This window comes from Geotrypetes seraphini, chromosome 2, assembly GCF_902459505.1.
Source record: "Geotrypetes seraphini chromosome 2, aGeoSer1.1, whole genome shotgun sequence".
Taxonomy (NCBI): domain Eukaryota; kingdom Metazoa; phylum Chordata; class Amphibia; order Gymnophiona; family Dermophiidae; genus Geotrypetes; species Geotrypetes seraphini.
In genome coordinates this window covers 116,815,679-116,842,889 of record NC_047085.1, presented here as the reverse complement: position 1 = coordinate 116,842,889, position 27,211 = coordinate 116,815,679, and the positions used below count along the sequence as shown (strand labels likewise).

General features: G+C 41.8%; 1 protein-coding gene across 1 annotated transcript in view; it reads left to right on the top strand.

Annotated features, from left to right (window-relative positions):
• TGS1 (trimethylguanosine synthase 1) overlaps positions 1-27,211 on the top strand; it is a 133,626-nt gene that overhangs the window by 36,421 nt on the left and 69,994 nt on the right. The window contains exons 7-9 of the mRNA XM_033933639.1: positions 3,784-3,958; positions 16,828-17,338; positions 21,827-21,988. Of these exons, the coding sequence (XP_033789530.1) occupies positions 3,784-3,958; positions 16,828-17,338; positions 21,827-21,988 (848 nt within the window). The remainder of the gene's footprint in view (positions 1-3,783; positions 3,959-16,827; positions 17,339-21,826; positions 21,989-27,211) is intronic.

Here is a 27,211-nt window from a genome sequence, read left to right as displayed (position 1 = left end):
TCAATAGTTGGACCCTAAGGACAATACTGAATGGACTTCTAAAAGTCTAGGGGCCCAAAAATATCAAAGAAAAAATACAATTTAATGTAATCATGCATTTATAATGCATGTAACTATTGGACAGACTTCAGCATAATAGGTCCTACTCTATGGAATTCTATCTTTGTTGACCTACACCCAGAACACTTATTACCTGTTTTCAATTCCAAGCTCAAGATTTTTCTGTTCACCAAGGTTTATGGGCCTTGATTTGCTTCTTACTGAGTTGAGAACTTGGAGCATATTGATCATCTAACCTAGGGGTCCCCAAAGTCCCTCTTTGAGGGCTGAATCCATTCGGGTTTTCAGGATTTCCCCAATGAATATGCATTAAAAGTAGTGCATGCACATAGATCTCATGCATATTCATTTGCCCCATGTCCCTATGACATTCTTTATTATTTTGTCAACCTCCTCTTGTCTTGTCTCCGCAGTGAGGCAATCAAGGATCGCGCGGTCCAGCAGCCTCCACCCACCCGATTGCAGCGTTTCGCCATCTCCCTCCCTCCACCTTACCTTAGATGCAGAGTTTGCCGGCTTTCTTTTTCGCCCAGCCGCACGCTTTCAAAAAGCCGAGCACGCGTGACTGCTCGAGTTGTTCAATCTTCTCCTCCGCTGCAACTTCCTGTTTCCGGTTGCGTCAGAGGAGAAGATTGAACAACTGAGCAGCCACGCATGTGGCTGGGCGAAAAAAGAAAGGCGGCAAACTCGGCATCTAAGGTGATGAGGAGGGAGGGAGCTGACGGAACGTTGCAATCAGGCGGGAGGGAGCTGCTGGACATGTTCCCGGCTCATACTAGGAAGGAGGGAGTGAAAGGGAAAGAGATTCTGGGCCAAGGGGATGAAGAGGGAGAGAAAGAAACCTACAGCAGGGAAGAAAGGGGAGGACAGGCAAGGGGAGGGGGAAGCAGCGGGGGGGAAGAAAGAGGGAAAGAAGCTAGATGGGGTTGAAGAGAAGAGACACATTGGTGTGGAAGAGGAAGAGAGGGGAAATCTGGACACAGGAAGGTAACAGAAACAGAGGGGAAATTATGTGCATGGGGACAGAGACATAAAGGGGACATACATGCCATGGGGATGGTTTATGGACACGAGGGGGCAATGCCAGATAACATAAGAACATAAGTAGTCGCCTCCGCCGGGGCAGACCAGAGGTCCATCCCGCCCAGCGGTCCGCTCACGCGGCGGCCCATCAGGCATATTGCCTGAGCAGCGGTCCCTGACTAATTTTATACCTACCTCTACACTTATCTCTAAAAATTCCACTACTCTTATCTGTACCCCTCAATCCCTTTGTCCTCCAGGAACCTATCCAGGTCTTTCTTGAAACCCTGTACTGTGCTATTTCCTATCACGGCCTCCGGAAGGGTGTTCCATGTGTCCACCACCCTCTGTGTGAAAAAGAATTTCCTTGCGTTTGTTCTAAATCTGTCCCCCTTCAATTTCATCGAGTGACCCCTTGTTCTTGTGGTTTCTTTCAAATTGAAAAATCTGTCCTTGTCAACCTTTTCGATGCCCCTCAGGATCTTGAAGGTCTCTATCATATCTCCTCTGAGTCTCCGCTTTTCCAGGGAGAACAGCCCCAGCTTCTTCAGTCTGTCAGTGTATGTAAGGTTTTCCATACCCTTAATCAGTTTAGTTGCTCTTCTCTGGACTCTCTCAAGCATTGCCATGTCCTTTTTGAGGTACGGTGACCAGTACTGTACACAGTATTCCAGATGCGGGCGCACCATAGCCCGGTACAGTGGCAGGATGACTTCCTTCGTTCTGGTCGAGATACCCTTCTTAATGATACCTAACATTTGGTTTGCTTTCCTCGAGGCTGTGGCGCACTGTGCCGATGCCTTCAATGTCGTGTCTACCATCACTCCCAGGTCTCTTTCCAGCTTACTGACCCCTAGCATTGATCCCCCCATTTTGTAAGTGAACATCGGGTTCCTTCTCCCTATATGCATGACCTTGCATTTCCCCACGTTGAAGCTCATTTGCCACTTTTTCGCCCATTCTTCCAGTGTCGTAAGATCCCTTTGGAGATCCTCGCAATCTGCCGTGGTTTCAACCTTGCTGAATAGTTTGGTGTCATCTGCGAATTTGATGACCTCACATTTTGTTCCCGCCTCCAGGTCGTCAATAAATATGTAATGTAATGTAATGTAATTTATTTCTTATATACCGCTACATCCGTTAGGTTCTAAGCGGTTTACAGAAAATATACATTAAGATTAGAAATAAGAAATATGTTAAACAGGAGCGGTCCCAGCACTGACCCTTGAGGGACCCCACTCGTGACCCCTTGCCAGTCCGAGTAGTGGCCCTTTACACCAACCCTCTGCTTCCTGTCTGCCAGCCACATAGGGGAGATATTAGAAATGGGGAAAATAGGAACACAGAAGCGAGATTGTTTGGGGACTGAGCTCGCAGGCTCCAGCGGCTTGCACAAATTACATCGTCCCAAATTGCTAACCTCCAACACTGCCTCTCTGACATGAAAACCTGGATGACAAACTACAACTGAACGCCTCTAAGACCGAACTCTTATGGATCAGGGAAAAAAAACACCAAATACACACGCCCAACACTATCATGGGACTTCACTCTACTAACGGCAACAGATCAAGTACGCAGCCTAGGAGTAACCTTAGACGGACACCTATCCCTATCCACCCACATATCCCAAGTAGTCTCTACCTCCTTCTACTACCTCCGCCAACTGAGAAAGATCATACCCTACATCTCCACACCTAACCTAGCCCAACTCCTCTACGCATATGTCCTCTCCAGAATGGATTACTGCAACTCCCTATTTAATGGAATAACCAAAAAAGATCTCAAGCGCCTCCAACGGGTCCAAAATGCAGCTATCCGCCTCCTACACAGCCTCAACTACCATGATCCCATCTCCCCAGCACCCCGCGCTGAACACTGGCAGGCGCTTTTGTAGAAAAACTTCACAAAATACTCCACAAACACATATTGTTCATTATCCATTCCATAGCGCCCTCTAGAGTGCCACTTCAAAGGAAGGAATAAGCTAAATATTGCAGTACTGAGACTTATATGGATGCTGCGGGGACAGTGACGGGGCGGTGAATGGGATGGCAGTGACAGTGACGGGGCGGTGAAGGGGACGGTGGGCCGGGGCCGGGGACAGATTTTTCCCCGTGTCATTCTCTAATGCTTATGTCTAGGTAACTACTAGATTTAATTTATAATTTTGGGTTCCTTTTACAAAGGTGCGTTAGGGCCTTAATGCACAGAATAACGCGTGCTAGACCTTAACACCAGCATTGAGCTGGCTTTAGTTCTAGAAGCGTAGTGCAGGTTTAGCACGCGCTAAAATCCTGCATGCGCTAAAAACGCTAGCGCACCTTAGTAAAAGGAGCCCTTTATTTTTATCACTGTATTTGCAATGTTTCCTTTTGTGTTTTTTTGCTTTCTTATCCAAAGAACTGTTAAGTCATAAAAATGTGGTTATATGCTGTATATCAAATATGTAGGTGATCTAATTGTGGTGAACAGTCTGTTAGGTCTGTTCAATCTTTGTTAAAGTTTGTGAATTTTTAATATGGCTGTTTTAGATGTAATGTACTTAGATTTGAAGCAGAATAATTTTTAGGGAGTGGTGGTGTTACCTTATTTAAACATTTTCTCAGTAGATGGCAATTTGCTTGTTTATCTGAGACCTTGGAAGTCATTTGTCAACATTTATTGTTACCCTGACTGACTTGCTTTGTGTGTTGGTAGGTATAGTGGAATTTCACAGCTCAGTTGCCGGAAAGTGCAGTACCTGGAGAAGGACGTGAAATTTAAGTCAAAATTATTAGACATGCACAGGCCAATAGGATCTAAAAACAAGCACATATTTTTCCCAGAGGAGAATGAGGAAGCACCACTGAAGAAGAATAAAACACTGCATAAGGTATTTATCAATGAGCTTGGCTTAGTACATCCATATGCAGGACACCATCAATGGCTCACTTGCATAGCAATAATAACTGTAAATCTCATTTTTGAGCTCATGTTCAAAAATACTACCAGTGTTAATAGCTGTTAATACCAAGTATACATATACAAATGGTTTCAGCACTTGAGCTGAAACCATTAGCACAGACCACATTTAAGTATGGTTTGAAAGGGAAAAAAAATTTTCCCACATACATTTTGCACTGGACACTTTCACTAGGGGCTCCTTTTACGAAGCCGTGTTAGCGGTTTAACGCGCATAATAGCAAGCGCTAAACTGCCGGCTGCGCTAGACGCTAACGCTAGCATTTAGCACGCGCTAAAAAGCTGCGTGTGCTAAAACCGCTAACGCAGCTTCGTAAAAGGAGTCCTAGGTCAAGGGCAGCACAGAAGGGTTAGTTGAGAAAAGGGGTGTCTACAGCTTCCCTTCTCTGCCTTATCCTGCCCTGGACCCAAAATCCCAATGTGCCCCCTCCCCTGGCTTGCCTAATGCTCCAAAAAGCTCTCTGATGGTCTAGTGCAGTGTTTTTCAACCGCTGTTCCGCGGCACACTAGTGTGCCGCGAGATGTTGCCTGGTGTGCTGCAGGGCCGCCATCAGGGCAGTACTACCAGTCCTGAATTCAGGGGCCCGGAGCTGACAGGGGGCCCGAGGCAGGGGCGCCAGTAGCTCGCCAAGGCAAAGTGAGTCGATCACCCAGGACTCACTTTGTCTTGGCGATCTAATCTATCGAGCCGATAAGTCTTCTTCTCCCCGACGTCAATTCTGCAGTCGGAGAGGAAGTTCGGGCCAGCCAATCGCTGCCTGGCTGGGCGAAACTTCCTCTCCGATTGCAGAATTGACGTCAGGGAGAGCATGCGTCAGCTTTGGGGCCTGTTATCCATTGGTGGGTCCTGTTCCCCGATGGCAGCGGCTGTGGCAGTGGCTTGGGGAATGGCAGGGAGAAAGAAAGAAAGGGGGCAGGCATGGAAACAGAAGGAAAGAAGAGAAACAGAAAAAAAGAAAGAAAGGTCAGGGAGAGAGGAAGAAAAAGTTGGGGGAGGGAATGAGGTGTGGAGGAGAGAAAGCATACAGGCTGATAGAAAGGAAGAAAGATTGGATGCACAGTCAGAAGAAGAAAGTGCAACCAGAAATCACCAGACAAGGTAGGAAAAATGATTTTATTTTAAATTTAGCAAAGTGGAGGCAGTATTACCACAGTTTTCAAAGGAATTTGCCCAAATAACTTAATAGTTAACTGGGTAAATTCCCAGAGATGAAAACTTCCCTTCACTTACTATGCACAGTTCTGAATTTATATCTGCTGTCTATATTTTACAATATGGTCACCTTTTACTAAACCGCAATAGTGGTTTTTAGCGCAGGGAGCCTATGAGCGTCAAGAGCAGCGCTGGGCATTCAGCGCAGCTCCCTGCGCTAAAAACTGCTATTGTGGTTTAATAAAAAGGATGGAGGGTATATTTGTCTATTTTTGTATGCTATAAAAACCAAATACAGAGAGAGACTGAGAGCTGTTGACGAAGAGCTACGTGTGTGTCTTTCTTCGATTCCAGCCAGAATATCAGCTTTGTGTTCAGCCAAACAGGCCCAGGTTTCGCACTGAATAAAGTATTTTATAATTTTTCACTATTCTGTTTACTTAATATTTCATAATAAAGTAATTATAAAATACTTTCTTTGTGTTTATTTGATTCCTATTCAAGAGAATTACTTTATATATAGTCAATATAGGCACAGAGTTAAATTTTTTAACATTTTCTAATGGTGGTGTGCCTTGTGATTTTTTTCATGAAACAAGTGTGCCTTTGCCCAAAAAAGGTTGAAAAACACTGGTCTAGTGGGACCCTAAACCAAGCTCAGCCCCCGTACTTGGAAGGAGGCAGGAGTGATGCTCACTTCTGCCTCTGGGTGGCACCCTACCCCACCTGGTACATCCTAGCATAGCTACCGCAACTATAGCATGTCAAGAGATCAAAAAAGTAAACAATACTCAACAATAGAGAGTTCACTAATATTGATTAATGAGTCCAAAAATGCCATCAATTATTATGAGAGAGGAAAAGGATCTCAGAAACCTGCTCAGATAGTAAATAATTTTTCTCTATCTGAGATTTATAGGTTTCAGATTTCAATCATTGATCCTGAAAAACCTCTTACCAAATATGCAGGTGCTTAACATGGAAAATATCTATGAACTAAATGTTAACATTTCACATTTTAAATGTTCATTTTTTTTAAAGCATTTTCAATAACTCAGCAAAATTTAACTCTACAACCTTGCTTCAAACTACCTCATAGAAGCCCACGCTTATCTTAATGATACCAGACCATACCCCTTTCACCAGCATTCCAAGGTTTGTCAGGGGTCACTAATAAGGACTGAAACATCTCTTAAAGACAGCTCTGAATCACAGTATGTATACCAATTAATAATTCTCATACTGAAGACAAGCATTCTAATGTTTCTAATTATAATGTCTATGCACAGACTGACTTACAGATGGCTGTATTCAGCTCAAAGCTTGTTGAATTCACAAAATGGCGCTGTTTAACTAATAAACGTCATGCATGTGCTTTAAGAATACTGATACATCCCACCCATAAAGTGGCATCACTCACAGTATTTTTTGCACAAAAATGTTTGATTGAACAAAATTGATACAATAATGTAATCACAGAAACAAATTCTACTCCTTGGTATTAGTCAACTCAAATGGCTTGAGCGCTTTCAATCTAAAAATCCAACGGGCTTCCCTCTTCGTAACCTCTTTTCTCGATTGACCCCTTATATCGTGGAGTGATCCATGTCAATGCAGCGTTTTAAATCACTAAGGGCTCCTTTTACGAAGGTGCGCTAGTGTTTTTAGCGCACGCACCGGATTAGCGTGTGCTAGCCGAAAATCTACCGCCTGCTCAAAAAGAGGCGGTAGCGGCTAGCGCGCATGGCAATTTAGTGTGTGCTATTCCGCATGTTAAGGTCCTAGCGCACCTTCGTAAAAGGAGCCCTAAATTTGTGACCATATTCAATACAATGCTCTACTAAAGGTTCTGTAATTCTTGATTGCTTAATATTAGATTATGTTCAAGAATTCTTCTCCTTAGCGATCTGGTAGACATCCCTACATAAAGTTTGGAACAAGGGCACATGATAACAAATTATTTATTTATTTAAAACTTTTTATACCATTTACAAAAAAACTAAATGGTTTACATCAATAAAAACATACCTAAATTAAGAGACAAAACTAAAATCTTAAAATCTGCATAATTAAAAAAATTTATTCTCTCATCATGAGAACATCAGCCAATAAATTTAAAACATGAGCAGAATTACAAACAGCTCTTAAAGATCTTCAGAAAAATATATCATGAAGAGATGTGTAGACATTTTAAGTGACTTATCAACATATCATAAGTTATCACTTGATCTAACTAAGGAATCTTTTTCTAAGACATACACTAAATGCTAATGGGCTAATGCCCCATAGGATATAATGGACGTGTTAGCATTTAGTTTGCTAAGACGCACTAGTGCACCTTAGTAAAAGGACCCATAAGTGCAGTCAAATTCATAGAATTATAAAATCATATTTAGATGTTTCGGTTTCTGACACTTAGGGATTATAGATATTTAATTAAACATCTTATGACACCTGTTATATATATTGCCAAAAATTCACAAAAGGCTTATTGATCTGCCCAGACAGCCTCTTATTTCTTTTCAAGGTTTATTATTGGAGCCCCTTTCTTGTTTTGTGGATCAGTTTTTAAAAATTAAGGTAGTAAAAGTTCTAGCATACATCAGACTCTGCTCATTCCTCATGATGGTTTTCCATTCATTTTGGCAATATTAGATGTAATCTAAGAATAGCCTTACTGGGTCAGACCAATGGTCCATCTAGCCCAGTAGCCCATCTACACGGTGGCTAATCCAAGTCACTAGAAAAACCCAAATATTAGCAACATTCCATGCTACTGATCTAGAGCAAGCAGTGGCTTCCCCCATGTCTGTCTCAATAACAAGTCTATAGACTTTTCTTCCAGGAAATTGTTCAAACCTTTTTTAAAACCAGCTACGTAAACAGCTTAGATTTAACTCTATTTGTTAATATTTATGGTATATCAAATAAACTGAACTGAATTTTTACCACAGCCTCTGGCAATGCATTCCAGAGCTTAACTATTCTCTTGAGTGAAAAAATATTTCCTCCTATTGGTTTTAAAAGCGTTTCTCTGTAACTTCATTGAGTGTCCCCTAGTATTTGTAATTTGTTGAAGTAAAAAATCCATCCACTTGTACCCATTCTACACCATTCAGGATTTTGTAGACTTCAATTATATCTCCCCTCAACTGTCTCTTTTCCAAGCTGAGGAGCCCTAACCTCGTTAGTCTTTCCTCGTATGAGAGGAGTTCCATCCCTTTTATCATCTTGGTTGCTCCTCATTAAAATTGTTAGAAGCTAGAGATAGACCTCTTATTCCAATTGAATTTCTTATGAAACTATCTCAGTTGGCTATGAAAGAAAAAATTTCCCATCATACAGAAAAAAATTATCTACAAGTGTGGCCTCAGGAGCCACATTTGCTCCCTCAGTGGCCAATCTCTACATGACTTGTTTTGAAAAAACGTGGGTGTATTGTTCCTCTTTCTTACAGCTCATTTATAGATGGTTTAGATACATTGATGATGTGGTTTTTTTGTTGTGGAAGGGGAGTGCTGAAGAACTTACCTCTTTTATACACTGGCTTAACACATGATGAATATTTAAGGTTCACAGTGGATTTTTCTAAAGAGCATAATTTTTTGGAACAAGTTTACATGTGAAGTCCATTGATAGAATTTCTCTTTTGGCTTATGACAGTTGCTGTCCTATAAAATTGAAGGCCAGTTTAACTTTTTCATTTTCTCAGAATAAGAAATATTTAAAATCCCTAATGTTGTACAATTATCATATAAAATAATTGGAAGAAAAACTTATTGGTAGAGATAATCCATCTTCAGTAATTCAAAAAGCCCATAGGAGTGAGATATTACAATAAAGACTTTTTGTTGGGGAAGAACACACAGGTCTAAAGTTCAAACTTGTGTTTAAAAATTCTCTGTGCAAGGATCCCAGGTTGCCAACATTATAAAGAAGCATTGTTTGGGTCAATCCAATTTTTCAGCAGACAGATTTAAGAATTTGGGGGTGGAGCCAAGGGTCCACTAGACCAGTGGTCCCCAAACCTGTCCTGGAGGACCACCAGCCAGTCAGGTTTCCAGGATAGCCCTAATGAATGTGCATGAGAGAGATTTGCATATAATGGAGGTGACAGGCATGCAAATCTGCTCCATGTATATTCATTAGGGTTATCCTGAAAACCTGACTTTGCTGGTGGTCCTCCGGGACAGGATTGGGGACCACTGCACTAGACCATCAGGCCTTGTTTGTAGCATTATGGGGGAAAGGTCAAGATGGAGCCATGGCATATTTTAAATATCAACTTTCCTGTCAATTCCTGAGCCAGTTACTGCTCTGGTACTTACAGGAAAATAGACATTTAATGCAGCAGTAATTTACATGCTCATTAGTTTGAGCATGCAGCATCTATTTTTGCTCAGTTTGCAGTAGAGTGAGGACTCTACCACACAGCTTTTGATCACTGAACCCTGTGTGAGATAAATATGCACTAAGTGCACAGCAAATGAAAGGCAGACACGAGAGAGCAGGAATTTGAGCCCAAAAGTGCTTAAAAGGGAGATAACCAAGAGTGAAAATCTAACTGTTGAATGAAAAATGAATACACCTGAGATTGTTGCTGATGTTTCTTGGGATTAGGATGTTCTGCTAATCAGTTATAAGGTTGCTGTCCTTGTTACTGAACTGTGAAAACATGTCAGATTGATTATTTTAGAGACACAGAGTATATGTGTCAGAGGTGTTGAGGATTCTGCATTGTGTTCACATCCATGCCTCTTTCAGATTCCTGAATAAAATTGATTTTAAAGAAAATCACTTTTGAAAATATCAAAACTACGAGGGGGCGCTGAAAAGTTCTCAGTCCAACCAACCAACTTCTTGAATTCTGAGCATTATTTTGCCACTAAAGCTGAAAAGAGTGGGGGGGGGGGGGGGGGGCGCTAGTGAGCTAGGAGGAATGGCGGCTTGAATTTGAGCTCCGACAAACCTGCTTTAAAATTAAGAATACGCTCTTTCAATATAGAAATTTTTCCTCCTAATTACTCAGCGAGTGCTAGACACGTTCTCCTTTGTTTGATAATGATGTCGGCATCCAAAAGCGGTAAACGTACGAAAATCGATCCTCCCTCTCCTTTGAAATCGCAGGCCTCGAAATCGGAGGAAGGTCCCGATGACTATACTAATTGAGGAGATTCGTGCACTGAAAGACATGCTCTCCGAAACAAACACCAACATTGAGGACATTAAGCAAGATGTGTCCATCATGAAACGGATGTTCTCCATTTCTGTACCCGCGTGGAGTCTCTTGAGACTAAGCAGCGCGCCACGGATGAAAATGTAAAAGATTTGCAGCGCCATCTTAAACGCGTGGTGCAGTTGGAGAAAGATTTGGACAAGACGAACGACAGGGCCCGTAAGAGAAATATTCGTATCCTTGGATTATCAGAGGCTCGGGAAGGCCAAAATCTAATCAAATTTTTGCAGGATACTATACCTACCTTGCTTGACATTACCTTCACACAACCTTTTGAGATTGAAGCCGTTCACCGCATCAACTCGCAGCGTACACCTCGTGAGAATTTCCCAAGACCAGTTATTTTAAGCCTTCTTTGCTTTAATCAAACTATTGAGATCATGCAAAAGGCAAAACTGAAGGTGCCGTTGAAGTTTGAAGGACGGAACCTGTTGTTCGTTCCAAATTTGAGCAAGACATCTGCACAACTACGGAAACAGCTGCTAGAATACAGACCCCGTCTTAAAGCTCTCAACGCTCGCTTCGGGATGTTTTACCCCGATCGCTTGAGGGTCACCATACAGAACCGTACTAAAGACTTCACAGACCCGAACTTGCTTGGTGATTACCTGGAATCTATTTCTCCTAGCATGATTAACGCTACTTGACTTTCCATATGATTTTTTTAGTCTGCATTTCTGCACGTAGTAGTGAGCCTGCCAGCTCTTGTTCCATCTTGGTATCTCTGTTTTATCTCCTCATATTTGCAGCTCTCCTTTCTTATTCTTCAGCTCTATTTCTGCTGATGTGGCGCACTTTTTCTTCCTCCTAACTAACTTTTCTTAAATCCTTCCAGTGCCACTCGCTTTGGCTTCCCATGTATGACTGTTTTTCTTTCTACAAACTGCTCTCTTGAATCTTATGGTACCTTTCTTATACTTTATATTGCAACATCAGTGCTTTCCGTTACTTGACTTGCCTCACCTATCCTCTCCTGGTGGCAGTATCTCATTCTTAGTAATCTCTTATTTCACATGTAGACACTAACATTCTTTTGTCTGTCTCGCCACTGCCTCTTCTTTCCTGATAGAGATTCTCTTTGCATAACTCATATTCACTGTTATTGCCTTTGCATTTGCATCAGCTTGTGTATTCATTATAATTGTACTGTTATATACATTGGTTTGCTGATACTCGTTCATGTTTGCTATTTTTCCCTCACTCTGACCCGTTGGTCTATTCTTTATGCCATTGATTGCCCTTTGGCATAGAGAGTGTACATTATATGGAAGTGCTGCTCATGCTTTGATCATATGTACAGTATTTATACTTATTGTATTTCCCTTTTATGATGCCTCTTAACTGTATCTCGCTTAATGTGAAAGGATTTCATAACCCGTTAAAGAAGGTAAAAATATCTCAGTATATATTCCAGTTCCACCCGGACGTTGTCCTCCTGCAAGAAACGCATCTCGATGCACCGGAAGCTTCAAAATTCACTTGCAACTGGGCTTTACCCCCATTTTTTTCACCTGCCAAAAATAAGAAAAATGGGGTTATACTACTCATTAGGAGACATCCTGACCTTATAGTCACTGATCAAGCTTGTGACACTGAGGGCAGATGGGTGAGAGTCACCCTCTCTTTTCAACTCTCGTCTTTAGCCATATTAAACATCTAAGCACCCAACAAAGACTGCCCTTTTTCATGACCTGGCAAATTCAGTCACTGCTATGGGCGCTATTCCTTCACTCATCGGAGGTGACTTTAACCTCGCCCTGGACCCTGACTTGGATAGGAAATCATCAAGTTTCAAGTTTATTCATATTATTTGATTGAACACTTTTCCAAATTACAAAGCGTTGTACAAAAGGTAAAAATATGATTTTAGAGAAATCACATATGCATAATACATTAACTTGACCTACATGGGTAATTGCTTTTTAAAACCACGGGAAACAATAGGAAAGAGGGGAGGAAATACAATTTTAAAGAAAAAGTATATAAAAGGGAAGTACATAAGGAGGGTAGGAAGAAGAGGATTGCTGGCAGAAGTTGGGTCGAATAAGAGAGCTATTAGAATTCTTGATTTGGAGATGGCTGAAATCGTAAAGTATTACCTCTTAAATGGACATAGTATTTTCAGTTAAAGGCTTCTTTAAAAAGAAGGCACTTTAAGCTACTCTTAAATTTCTGCAAATCTTGTTCGAGTCTTATATATAAAGGAAGAGAATTCCAAGTCATTGGAGCAGTTACAGAAAAAATAGAAGCATGGCGTATTCCGATAATTTTCAAGGAAGGAACATTAAGGGTAAACTGTGAAGTAGATCTAAGAACTCTCGATGAGCTCTGTGGAATCAAAAGCCTATCTATAAATGCCGGAGCGTTGGTCTGTATAGTCTTGAAGACTAGAAGAGCTATTTTATATGTAATCCTATATGTTATTGGCAACCAGTGAGCTTTTTGCAGTAATGGTGTGACATGGTCAAATTTTTTTGAGCCTGAAATTATCTTTATTGCTGTGTTTTGTATAAGTTGAAGGCACCTTATGTCTTTTAAATATGCCCCTTTTAATAAAGAATTGCAATAATCTAATTTAGATATTACTAGGAAATGATCTGCATCTGCTTCTCACAAATATACTAAGGCTTGGCTGGCTTTCTCTGACATAATTCAACACCTGAATCTATGTGGCCCATGGAGACTTACCCACCTGGACACATACAAATTTACTTTTTTTCTTCACTGCATTCTTCTTTCTCAAGAATTGATTTTTTTCTGGTATCTGCATCATTATTACCCTGTGTTTCCAGTACATATTCATCCTATTACTGTGTCTGACCATGCCTTGATCAGCTTGGAACTTGGCTTCATTGGTCCTACACCATTGAAACCCTGTTGGAGATTCGACTCAACACTCCTTGATGATCCTGAATTTGTGAATCTTGTCACGAACAGCAATAAAGAATTTTTCCTATTCAATACAGTGGATCATACTTGCTGGACTACCCTTTGGGACATGCTCAAAGCCTACTTGTGTGGCATAATCATTTCTTACAAATCCAAAAAGAATAAAATTTCTGCACAACTCCGTTCCTCCTTAGAATCTCAGATTCAATCCCTTGAATCTCTTTTCTGCACTGACCCGACTAATAATGCTCTCCTTGATCAACTGATGAAGTTACGCCTTCAATACAATAATCTGCTGGCGAACTCGGCAGGTAAGACTCTATTCATGAGAGAGGCGACTTATTATGCAGAACACGACACTTCGGGCCATTTATTGGCCAATTATTTAAAGACACAATCAGAACGGACTTATATAACATCCATAAGGTCCAAAGATGACTGTATCTTGACCAATAGACCAGATATATTGGCCAGATTTCATGAATATTACCAGGAGTTTTACACATCGCAATCGCCCACTCTTAGGGACATTGACATTTTCTTCAACCAGCTGGAGGGACCTGAGATCACTGAAGGTGATAATGATTTCTTCTGCTCACCTTTTACTGAGGTCTAAATTACTGCAGCTCTATCAGACATGGCCAAAGGGAAAACCCCCGGCCCGGACAGTTCCCCTGTGGAGTTTTACATTGCCTTCCAATCTCTGCTTATTCCTCAATTATTGGATCTGTTTAACTACCTGATTCAAACTCAAGCTGTTTGTGGTTCATTTACTGAAGCTGTGATAGTGGTCTTACCTAAAGCTGGCAAAGACAAACAACAAGTTCAAAGCTATCGGCCTCTATCCATGATAAACGTAGACGCCAAGCTTTATGCGAAAATCCTTGCTGATAGATTGCAAAGAATCCTCCCCAAGTTGATTTCATATGAACAAACTGGATTTATGCATGGACGTCTATCCCACGACAACACGAGACTCTTCTTCAACATCCTCAAACATGTGGAAAATCTGGATGCACCACACCGCCATTGGATTAGATGCCGAGAAGGCTTTTGACAGGGTGGAATGGATCTTTCTATTCCACGCCTTACAGCATTTTGGTTTCTCTGAGCCTGCTATCAACATGATTAAAGTCTTATACACCTCTCCCTCTACTAAAATCTTGATAAACAATCAATTATTGGCTCCTTTTCATCTCAGTCGTGGAACTCACCAAGGATGTCCACTGTCTCCCTTGCTCTTAATATTGCTTTGGAACCACTTCTGCTCTGCATCAAAAACAATCTCAACATTTGTGGTGTAACAAAGAGCTCTGTTCTCATCAAATACTCGGCATATGCTGATGATATATTGCTTTATACCACTCCTGACTCTCTGCTTCATATTTTCCAAACCATCTCTGCCTATGCCATTGTGTCTGGTTATAAACTTAATCAATCTGAATCGGAAATTATGCCTCTCAATCATCCTGAGGTCAAACATGAACTTCAGCGCTTCGATTTCACTTGGTCTGATACTGCCCTGAAATATCTGGGTATCTACTTTGCACCCACAATTGATGAAACCATCTTGCTGAATGTGATGAAACTAATCTCCATTATCAAAGACCTTTTATCACGTTGGACACCTCTACGGCTCACGTGGTGGGGAAGACTTTATGATCATCATAAAGATGATGATCGCCCCTAAGATCAATTACTTTTTGAATATGATACCGACTCTACTTCCCACCACCTTCTATACTGCAGTTGAAAAACTTCTTACTGCCTTTTTGTGGTGTTCCAAGCCCTCAAGAATTGCGTTACACAAATTAAAGGCTAACAAAGGATGTGGGGGAGTCAATTTCCCTGATTTTCACAAGTATCATATCGCCTTCATCATGCAACAAACTTCTTACTGGTTTCTGTCACCCTCTACTGATTATTCACCAATATGGCTCTCATGGGAGCTGTCCTGCTGCGCTCCCCAACCTTTACACCTCCTGCCATTCCAACATATCCCCAAGTCTACAAATCCCATCCTACACAGTGCAAAACTTGCAGTTGGAATGATTGAGAAATTTCTGTCTCACCCCTGGTTATCTATCATGTCTGCTCCACTCTGGAATAATACTAACTTTAAGATACAGAATGAACCTATTCGCTGAATTGAATGGCAAGGATATGGTATATGGACTGTCCAAGATCTTGGAGGGGAAAACTCCTGGATGACCTTCAACCAACTACAGCAACGCTACCATCTCAACAACAATCAGCATTTTCACTGGATCCAACTGATCCATTGTCTGTCTTCCTCTATGCACAAGTCCCACCTTGCCACTGAATCACCCAGCCTATTGTCTCTGTATTCTACACTGCATACCGCCAAAGGTTGTGCGTCCCGCTGGTATAAATGGCTACAGTCAGAACTTTACAACTTTACCATCAACCAACTGGTACTGAACACACATGGGAATTTGACCTGCAAATTCCTTACTTGGTGGACTCTTGGAAACAGGTGTGGCTCTCGTTAACGAGTAACTCTTGTTCTTCAACACTCACTTTGTACTGCACAGAGCTGTATGGACTCCGTATAAACTGTCTCATTTTAAATCTTCCGAATCTGGACACTGTTGGTCCTGTAACAGTGTAAAGAAACAGGTACCTTTTTACATCAACTCTTTCATTGTCCTTTGATTAACCCATTTTGGCAATCCATCTGGAAGACCATGAGCGAGATATTTTGCATTACTGAACCACTTACCCCTGCCATTGTCATTCTCGGCACTCACCAACTTAAACTCGCTCGGACTGAGGGTGACTCGAAGCTCTTCAACTTATTGTTACAACTGGCCATTAAATTAGTATTACAGAACTGGAAAAATGTCTCATTGGTGACTTACTCCATGTGGTGGAATATGATATGTGACACAGCCAAGTATAAATCCCTGTGCTCATTCGAGCGTACCTGGAAGCTTTTACTGGATGTATCCTTATCTCCTCATAATTGAACTGAGTACCTCCATATTTACTTGGGTTGTTCTTATTACTGTATGATATTTTTGCCCTTTCCTAGTCACTCATATCATCTGTTATGTAGGCCTTACTGTACGATTGAATTAATTATGCCTGCACTTCCGTATTTCCCTTTTTCTTGTTACTGTACAGTGTTACTATGTTACTTATGTACTTTTTTTGAAACAATAAAACTTTATTGAACTTAAAAAAAAGCTGAAAAGAGTATTATCTTATTTTGTTAAGTGCCAATTTACAGAATCGAAATTCTGTATTTTGACATTGTTTCAGATCATTGATTGAACCATATCCATGTTATTCTCTTCTTGGTTGGGCTGAGAACTTTTCAGTGCTCCCTCGTATATGATATATTGATAAGCTAGAAAAGGAGTCTTTAATATTGAATGTTTGCATCCTTGCATTTACTGTGATGGCACAAATATAACATCCCCCAAAAGTTGCTATTTTTCCAGTATTTATTTTATTTTATTATTTGGCTGTTTTCCAGGTTCATAACTTCTTAAAACAGATTAGTAGACCTGTGGAGAATAGTGTTGATGACTGCCTCTTCCTAGAAAAAGCACCAGACTCTTCTACAGATAGTGAATCTGAACCAGGGAGCTCTTCCGAGAAGGAGTGCTCCACCATGCCACAGAGCACACATGTAGGACAAGCAACCTGTGAAGAAATTCTCTCAGACTCTGTGTTATGTGCACCCACAGTAAACAGTGCTTCAGAGGTGCAGGATGACATGGATGTTACTGCCGTTGACAATTTGGAGAGGACTGAAATCTCTTCTGCAAGAGAACTGGTGGCCTTAGATATTCCAGACTACCTGAAGCTTGAAAATGAAGGTATCTCAGACTCTGTGTTATGTGTGCCCACAGTAAACAGTGCTTCAGAGGTGCAGGATGACACGGATGTTTCTGCCGTTGACAATTTGGAGAGGACTGAAATCTCTTCTGCAAGAGAACTGGTGGCCTTAGATATTCCAGACTACCTGAAGCTTGAAAGTGAAGGTAAGAATCTTTTATAGAATTTCCCATGTAATATTAGTCACTTTTTTTTTTTTTTTTACCTGATGATTTTTATTGCAAAATAGACCACAAATACAAACAAGAAGTGTTATCTTCGGCACACATGGGTTCTTCAGTGTGCCTGATCTAGTGAAGATCACTCAGCTAGAGTCTAACATAGTCCTCCTGTATTCCTCCCTACCCCACCAACAAAAAATACAATAAAATAAGTACACCCCAACCCTTCCCCTACCCTAATATCCCCTTGTAGTCCCTGATTCCATGATGTAGTAATCCACTGCTCAAACCTCCTACAGATACAATCGTAATTATGATAGTGTGTGTCAATGATACAGAGCAGTGAGTTTATACATATCATACCATTGGCTCAATTTGTCAACTACTAGTGTCCATTTAGGCATTACAGACTGTTTCCAACTCACTGCCAGTACCATTCTGGCAGTTGTAAATGATAGTTTACAAAAACTCAGCTCACCCTCCTCCAAATCAAGCCCATAACAATGCAGCAAAGCAGTTTCCAAAGCACACAAAACTTCCCTGCCCAAGATGGAGGCGAGCATTCCACACGCAAGACACCCAAAACCCCCATACGAAGTCACATTCCCACCACATATACAGATAATTCCCCGGCTGCCCACAACCTCGCTAACATCTGCCATCCTGCCCACCCTTCATTTTCACTAGGTGAAGTGGGGTATAGTAACAGCAAAAAAAAAACCACCTTGTATCCATTCTCTACCATCACTACTGCCATCACTAAGGATGTCTCACTCTGCCACATCCGCTCCCATTCCACCCCATCCAATTTCTGCCCCAAGTCCTCACAAGCTAACATGAATTTCAAAGAGCAGCAAAAATAGACCACCACCTCTGAAATCTGCTGAATTTAATAATCAAATAGCAATAACTTACAGGAACAAATCACACAGCATACAGAGTAATAGAGCATATACCAGGCTGGCCAGACTGATGGAGAACTTCCGAAGAGTTCTGAAACTATGGTCCAAGGAGCTTTCTTTTATATGATTCTGACAGCTCTGGCCCACCTTGGTGTAGGTTACATTTCATATTTTCATTGGTTAATCATATTTATTATCTCATTTATTAATCTATTGATTGGCTAGCATAATGAGTGATACTGTGTGCAATGCCCTTCCTTATCTAATTCTATCCTATTTCCCCGTAAATGTCCTGTTAATATATCAAGATCCTCTTTCGAGCACCTGGGCCTAATGGCTTTTTAGCTCTGTGGTTAACTCTCTTACATTCTTACATCTCTTGTTCCTTGCGCAGCATCCGTCAGTATCATGGTGAGTCTTTCCCATCAACATCATCCTTTATCTTGTGAAACTTCTATCAGCTTAACCTGCTAATATAGGGCCAAGATCTCTTTTTCACTAGAGTTGTTTTTCTCTTCAGCTGTGCCTTCTGTTTGACCTTGCTCTCAAGAAAGCAGAAGTGTCTTTCAGAGCTGACAGTTTTTAGTCAGAGTGTCCATTTTGCTCTTTCAGCAGCCATTTTAGGTCTTAGCTGTATTGGTCTGTTTCTGCTATGTTGGGGAATTCTCAGGGGTCTTCACCTGGGCTTTTCCTACACAGGACTTCTATTCCCTTCCTCAATCCTGAGGCTCCAATTGGCCCAAATAAATCATGACAGTCTCCACTATAACATCTCTAATACTGGGCATCCCACCCAGATGGACTGTGTCTGAAACAAAAGTAATAACTGAGGGAATATAATTATTTTTACCACCTCAACATGGCCTATCCACAAGAAGTACATACCTTCCTATCTATCCAAGTCCCTCCTAATCCAAGCTAGAAGAGGTAAGTAATTAAGGTTATACAAATTTGCACCATATGACCAAAGTACACCCCCAAGTATCTGCACCCACCGGAAGGAGAAAAGCTGCCTTAGTTCCTCCATCTGATCTTCCTCTAAATTCACATTAAGGAGCCCACTTATTCAGATTAACTCGAAATCCCGCTACTGAGTCATAGCCTTCCAATTCTTGTGGGGAGCGGCTTATACTGTACATTTGAACTATGAGCATAAAAATCAGAAAATTATCTTTTTGTTGCTTATTCTTGGATTTTTCTTTTCTTTTTTCTTCCTAGTCTCATCTAGGGTTACCAGATTTGTTCATGCAAAAAAAGAGGACAAGTGGCCCACCCTGTTCCGCCTCCAGCCCCACCCCCACACAAACCTCATCTCTTCTTCCCCGAATCCGGGGCAGTGTCCGTTGGTAACCCTATGTCTCACCCCGCCACTTACATCCCGTTCTTCATGCTTTATTGACTTATTATATGTTATATATTTGTATAAAAATCAATAAAGAATTTTTTTTAAAAAAAGAGCTTCTTCCCTGCATCCTGATCTCTCTTCTGAGAACCCTTTTATCCGCCGATTTCTCCTATCAGCCTCCTCCTCTTTGAATCCCACAGAAGTCCTCTCCACTCATCTCTGCTTTTCTTTCTTCAGCCCATCCCTCACCCACTTCTCTTTTTGTCACAGCCCATGCCTCCTCCCAGCTTGCATTTATTTCAGCTCTTTTCTCTCTTTCACAGTCTATATCTCTTCCCTCAGTTTCTTTTCCTCTTACATTGTCTGTGCCTACTCTTTCCTCTCCCTGCTTCTCTTATCACTTCCTCATTCCTTTCCCTGTGCCTCCCTCAGTACTTTCCTCTGTCTATGGTAGACCAAAAGCAGGAAGCCACCTACATTGCTAAGGACTGTCTGACCGAAGGTGTCTCCTGGTCCTGCCTCCTTTGCAGCTTATTGGCTTGCTAAGGAATGTGCCCAGTAGGCTGCAGTGGAAGGCAGGAGCAGTAGCAGAGGAGAGACAGCCTTAATTCCTGCTTTCTCCTGCAGCTCTACTTCGGGACGATTTCAGCTCTGATGTTTGAGCAGTGCTGCAAAAAATATTGGGGGTGCTCTATCACCCACAGAGCTGGTGCCTATGTATTGGACTATATTCAGGTTTGATCCATTATGTTGTTAATGATCTGTTCAGGGCATCCCTTTGAGACTCATATTTTGACTTTTTGGGAGAAAAAGGAGCTTTAAAACATTTTGATTTCATTCTGGGCTTTGGCTAAATGTGCTGTAGTTGTAGGTTGTTTGTGTTTTACATCATATTTTTAAGTTCTGTTTTGTCCATTGCTGCTTGTATTTTGCCTAGAAGATTTGATAAGTAGAATGTGTATTTAAATGTTGCAGGAGCTAAAAAGTAGTGTAATCTTTAAGAGAAATCTCAGTCTAGGGCAGGGGTAGGCAATTCCGGTCCTCAAGAGCCGGAGCCAGGTCAGGTTTTCAGACTATCCACAGTAAATATGCATGAGATAAATTTGCATCTCAAGGAGGCAGTGCATGCAAATCCATCTCATACATATTCATTGTGGAGATCCTGAAAACCTGACCTGGCTCCAGCTCTCGAGGACCAGAATTGCCTACCCCTGGTCTAGGGTTATCACATTACCCATTACCACATTACCCAAGCACAGTCCCGAGTAGAGCTTTGGATTCTTGCCCAGAAATAGCTAAGAAAAAAATTAAAATTTAAATTGAATCAGGTTGGGCAGACTGGATGGACCATTCGGGTCTTTATCTGCTGTCATCTACTATGTTACTATGTTATGTTACTATGTTATTTAAGTCAAATAAAGACACATGACCCCAGCCATACCCACAGTGCCCCGCCCCAGCCTCCCACTGGTCTCACCCCTATCCCGCCTCATCCCCCCAGTGTAGTCTCTCTCTCTCTCTCAGCCATACTCAGTTCCGTGGTGGGGGGCTGGACAGGAGAGAATGCAAAACCCAGACAAACTCCCTCCAGTCCAGGAAACCATCCAGACACCCAGACAGTCCTCTAAAAAGAGGACATGTCTGGGTAAATCCAGATGTCTGGTAACCCTCTCTCGGTCAAAGCACACTTAATAGCTAGTATAGGTGTAAACAGATTCTGTCTGGCTCTTAATTGGAAGCAGGTTCCCTAAGCTAACGCTTGACAAATTCTAGGTGCCAGGTTGCCATGGTGCCTAGAAATTGCACCCTGGCATCTGAGGTTTCTTGTCCCCGTCCCCCCCCCCCCCCCCCCATTTGTATTGACTCTTTGTGCTGCTGCAGAAAACATTTCCTACTTGCCCACAGCGGTTCAACTCATTGTTGTAAACTTGAGCCATACGGTGCAGGAAGCTCAGGTGCTCTCACTGTTTCAAGTCTTGTGGGATTGAAAATGCAAGAATATCCAAATTTCCTGCACACACAGCTCAAGCTTAAAATCGTGGGCAGGTACGTAGCAATGTGAAGGAAATTGATGGCAAGAGATGAGAGACAAATTGGATGAAAGCTTTGGGGTCTTATTAGAGAAACATTAGATAAAGGCTCGGTGGGGGGGAAGTGTGAGAGAAAGAGGTGGGAGGTCCATGCTATGATGATATGTGAAAATGAAAATGGACCTTTCTTTTGTAGTTGAAAGAAGCACTCCAAAAAAAAAGATCAGAAAGAGGAGGAAGCAGAAAAAGATGCCACCCTTGCCTCCCGAGATTGCTGCTGTTCCACAGCTAGCCAAGTACTGGGCCCAGCGATACCGCCTCTTCTCACGCTTTGATGAAGGCATCAAGTTGGATACAGGTACATGGCAGGCATAAGTAATATTCAGTAGAGGGTGAATGTGTGCTGTGTGCATGGAGTTTGAGTGAAAACAAGCACTTCTGAAGCCACAAGACTTTCAGATGACTGTGTGTTTAACCAGTAAACAAAGTAAAGGGCATAAACTGCTGTAGTTGTTGGTGGAAGTGTTTTATAGGTTGTTGCAAGGTGTGGTTTTTGGATGATGGGATAGTTTATACTGAGGAGGGCATAGTTTTTGAGTTGTAGCAGTCTGGGAATTTGGGACTGTAGGGAACAGGGAGAGGCAGTGTAGTGCAGTGGTTAGAGCTACAGCCTCAGCACCCTGAGGTTGTGGGTTCAAACCCTGCACTGCTCCTTGTGACCCTGGGCAAGTCACTTAATCCTCGACTGCCCCAGGTACATTAGAGAGACTGTGAGTCCAGCTGGACAGAGAGGGAAAATGCTTGAAGTACCTGTATGTAAACCACTTTGAGTGTGGTTGTATAACTACAAAAAGGCGGTATACAAGTCCAAAATTCAAATTCAAATTGTAATGTGAAAGGAGGAATTCTGTGTTTCACTGTATTTACTGTAAATTTCTATTAAACAAAAAATAAAACAGAGAGCTACAACTAATAAGCAACGGGATTCAAAAGTAAATCTCAAAGATAAGAAAAAGAAATCCCTAAAGGGTATATACCACAGAAAAATTCTATAATATCAGAGCAATGTATTCAAATTGCAAAATTAGAAATATTGTACATATTTATTAATTTAAAATTTGCAAAAATATCACAAAATTTTCATAGAATAGCATATACAGAACACCATACAAACACTACAAACAAACCAGACAAGATATAACAACATATAACAAGCTCTGATATTATAGTATTTTTCTGTGATATATACTCTGTAAATTTCTATGCCACAAAAGTTGGAACAACTCACACAGACGTGCATTCAGCCATTTGTGGAAGGGGGGGGGGTTATTTCTCTGCAACTTCAGTTTAGCCAGTTTTCAAATCCAATGTGCCTTACTGCTTTTTTCCACATACCAAGCTTCATTCCAAGTTAAATTTTCATTTTGTCTGCCTTTCTAAGGGTAAAATAACTGACATTTTTGACCTCTTGTGTATAATTGTTTCCAACTTCTGATGGGTTGGAAATAATAAAAAGGATCCAGCAAAAATTCTAAAGCAATCTCTAATCTTCCAGAAACATTCAGAACTATTTCAAATGAAATGTTTTAATTTATCCAAAAAAAGGAAAGTCCTCAAGCCACTACCTCACAACCTTTGATTTGATTGACTAGAATTGTTCTATTTCAATCCAAAAACATATTTTCTTCCTGATACACTAGTCAAAATCAATTAGTTGTCCCCTACCAGCAAATAGAGACAAAGAAGCTAGTCTTCTAGTGACATCACCGCTCTTAGAGTAATGCAGCCTGCAATTTGTCAGTATTACTCTGCCTGCAGCAACTGGTGCAGCAGGATTTTTTAGCACAGATCTGACTCTCCAGGATGGTAACTTGGCCCACAATCAGGTCCCTTGGGCCAGTGTTTGACTGCCAAATCAGTCCATGGGCTTTTCCCTTAAGAGTCCAGATGTGTCCATTCCTCAGAGATACTAAATCTTAGCCTACAGAGACCAACTGGCGAGGTCCCACGGGACCTCTACCAGTGGGGGATGAATGTCCTATTTTCTTCTTGAGTTCCCCATCCCTCTTTTCCCCTAGAGACCTCTCTACAGCTGGATTAAAAAAAAATATCACATCCCTATGCTAAGCTATTAGGCTGCATAAGGCTGTTTGTGTAGACAAAAAAATAGAGAGAGAAAGCAGAGCCAAGCAAACCTTATCAAAAGCAGTGAGAAATCTGCAGCCTGATAAGTACAAGGGTGGAGGTTCGTGAGAAGGGAAGTGAGCTGGGCAATGCACTCCTTTCTGTGGCACATGCAAAGTGGCAGGCACCATGGGGCTTGCATGAGCCGGTGTATGAGCGCTGTTGCCAGCTCCTACTGTCCCATTTGTGATGGGGAGGAAGTATTTTGGCTATGGAGGGCTCCAGGACCTTCCCAGAGCAGCATACCAACAGCATTCCAGTGTCTTTGGCTCTTTCCTCCCTCCTTCAGCAGCTCCTTATTTTGGTAGAAACAGCAGCCATTTTATGCGTAGACCACCAAGCTCTCATGCCATTGAATGCAAGCTCACAGTTGGGTATTGGGGTCCTTATGTTGGATATGGGATCTCATTTCCAGGTCTTATAGATTGCCTCTAGAGGACACTTTCTGGTTTCTAGAGCCTGACTTCAGGGGGCCCATCTGTTTTGCTTCAGAGCAATGTGGAGTAGAGACCTTCAAGTCTTCATGCTTTGTCGTCTGGGCAGCCAAACATCCATTGGTCCTTAGTGGTGGCTTAGAAAACAAGTGGGCTCTAGTCCCACCTGCAACCTCTCTGAAGGAGACATGGGCTGAGGAAGAAGGCAATGAAAGAGATTTGCTGCTGGACGAGGACTCTCCTGAAGCAGGATAGCTCTCTCCATGATTATCTAGTAGTGGGGCTGTTCAGATGTGATGGGTTGTCATACCTTGTTGACCAGGTGGTCATAATGCTCCGTATTTTGGCTTCATCATAGAGGGAGACCTTAGTTGAGGACTCAGAGGGACTGCGGGAGCCCTCTAAAGTTTGGGTTTTTTTTCTCCTTTTAGAGCCCTGTTGCAGATGATCCTGGCAGAATGGGAGGCATTGGCATGGTCCTCCAGGGCATGAGATTGATGATTTGGGTATATTCTTTAACTGGACAATTTGAAGCAGCTCCTGTGAATTCCCAAGATTGATACCTTAATGACAGCTGTGACTAAGAAAATCACTAGCTCCATGGAAGATGTGTTGTGTCATGAAACTTGAATAAAACTTGATTTCTATGACAGAAAAGTGGAGATACTCCTGAAGCAAACATGTAGCACTTCACCCTGAGGGCTTGCAGACAGAAGTCTGTAGACGTTTTGTGGTGAAAGCCATGCTGTGCTGGGCTTAGCAGTTGCTCATCTTACTTGAGGTGACTTGGCTGGAAACAGGAGCAGTCTTTATGGCCATCATCCTTTATGATTTGATCCCTATCTTCTCCTTCTCATTGACTTCTGTAGTAGTTGCCCACAGGTTGCTCTGGCTCTGATCATTAGATTTGTTCTCCAAGTCTCAATTGGGCTAGTTCCGGGGGGAAGGGGGGAGTTATCTCCTTATTGTTTGTAGAGGATCTGGTAAAGTTTGTTAAAAACATCTCAGAGGTTTCCAGAGAACAGAAAGACATCTTCAATTCAGTGATCTGGAAGCAAGTGCCAGGCCAAACCCATTTCAGTAGAAAGTCTCTGTATGGCATCTCTAGGTCAAGATATCAGAAAGGGTAGCCTTTTTGAAGAATGAAGAAATCGAGGGACAGTGGCACTGCCTTATCTCCAATCAACGGGTTATGTTTTGTAGCCTGTTGTAGTTGCTTGGTAGTGTACCCCATTCTTTGGACTCATCTTGCAAAAGACAAGCTATAGAGGTGGCATTACAATGGTTGATTTTAGCTGGGAGCTGTGGAGTTCATGCATGTCCAAGAGCAAGGCAGGGGACACTACTCCCATCTAGTTTATGGTGCTAAGGAAAAAGCGGTACATTCTCTCCCACTCTGGATCTGAAAAGAGTCAGTGCATTCCTGTTCTTCATTTTTGCAGGTATATGTTACAGACAGTCATGTTCTTAGTCTATCCTGGGAAATTTCTAACCTCTAAATCTGGCTGAAGTTTAATTCCGCATTGTGATGAGGGACAGCCATAAGCAATGCCGTCATTTCTGCATTCTGGGCAAGCACTTTCAGTTCAGGGTGCCTCCCTTTGGTCTAACAACAGCTCCCAGAACTTATTAAAGTCATAGCAGTAGTGACATTTGAGTTCATCCTGTTAGATGATCGGTTGATTTGTGCTGATTCAGAAGCAAATTCAAAAGTGGTGACAGCCAAAGTAATCCAGCTGTTGGATCATATGGGCTGGTCCCTTAGAAGGTGTTTCAACCTATGAACAAAGGGGCTAGATTAAGTTTCAAGTTTATTTAAAATTTGATAAACCGCTTATCAGATATCTAAGCAGTGTACATAATCTTCTATATATATAAAATCGGAGGTATGTATGTATGTGTGTGTGTATGTGCCGCGATCACGCAAAAACGGCTTGACCGATTTGAACGAAACTTGGTATGCAGATCCCTCACTACCTGGGATGATATGTTCTGGGGGTCTCGCGGCCCACCTGCACACGTGGGCGGAGCTACAAACATAAAATCAGATTTCACCCATTCATGTCAATGGAAAAAATGTAAAAAGCTGCCATTCTCACAGTAATTCAAAAACGGCTTGACCGATTTGAACGAAACTTGGTATGCAGATCCCTCACTACCTGGGGTGATATGTTCTGGGGGTCTCGCGGCCCACCTGCACACGTGGGCGGAGCTACAAACATAAAATCAGATTTCACCCATTCATGTCAATGGAAAAAATGTAAAAAGCTGCCATTCTCACAGTAATTCAAAAACGGCTTGACCGATTTGAACGAAACTTGGTATGCAGATCCCTCACTACCTGGGGTGATATGTTCTGGGGGTCTCGCAGCCCACCTGCACACGTGGGCGGAGCTACATACAGAAAATCAGATTTCACCCATTCATGTCAATGGAAAAAATGTAAAAAGCTGCCATTCTCACAGTAATTCAAAAACGGCTTGACCGATTTGAATGAAACTTGGTATGCAGATCCCTCACTACCTGGGGTGATATGTTCTGGGGGTCTCGCGGCCCACAACTCTATGTTGCTTGCTCAAGGCTGGGTTCACCCAAGAATTTATATTTTCTTGCTCCAGGAGGTGAAACTAAAAATGTTGTTTATAATCACGTTTTGCGTTAGTTGTATTGTATTCATTTTGTCAAATATTTCACATTATAATTTGAATATTGTACTTTTTATTAAGCTGTAAAAAAAAATTTCATTCACCACTATAAAGTATCTTTATTTGAATCCATTTACAGTGTTATTGCTATAATTAAATACCCGTGCAACGCCGGGGCATCAGCTAGTAAAAATTATATAAATACGGGTTAACAAATACTAACTGACAAAACAAATTAGTCATCCAAGCGGGAAAAGGGAAGAAATAAAAAATTTGATAGGACAGAAATACAGAAAAAGGAATGAACGGGGGGGTGGG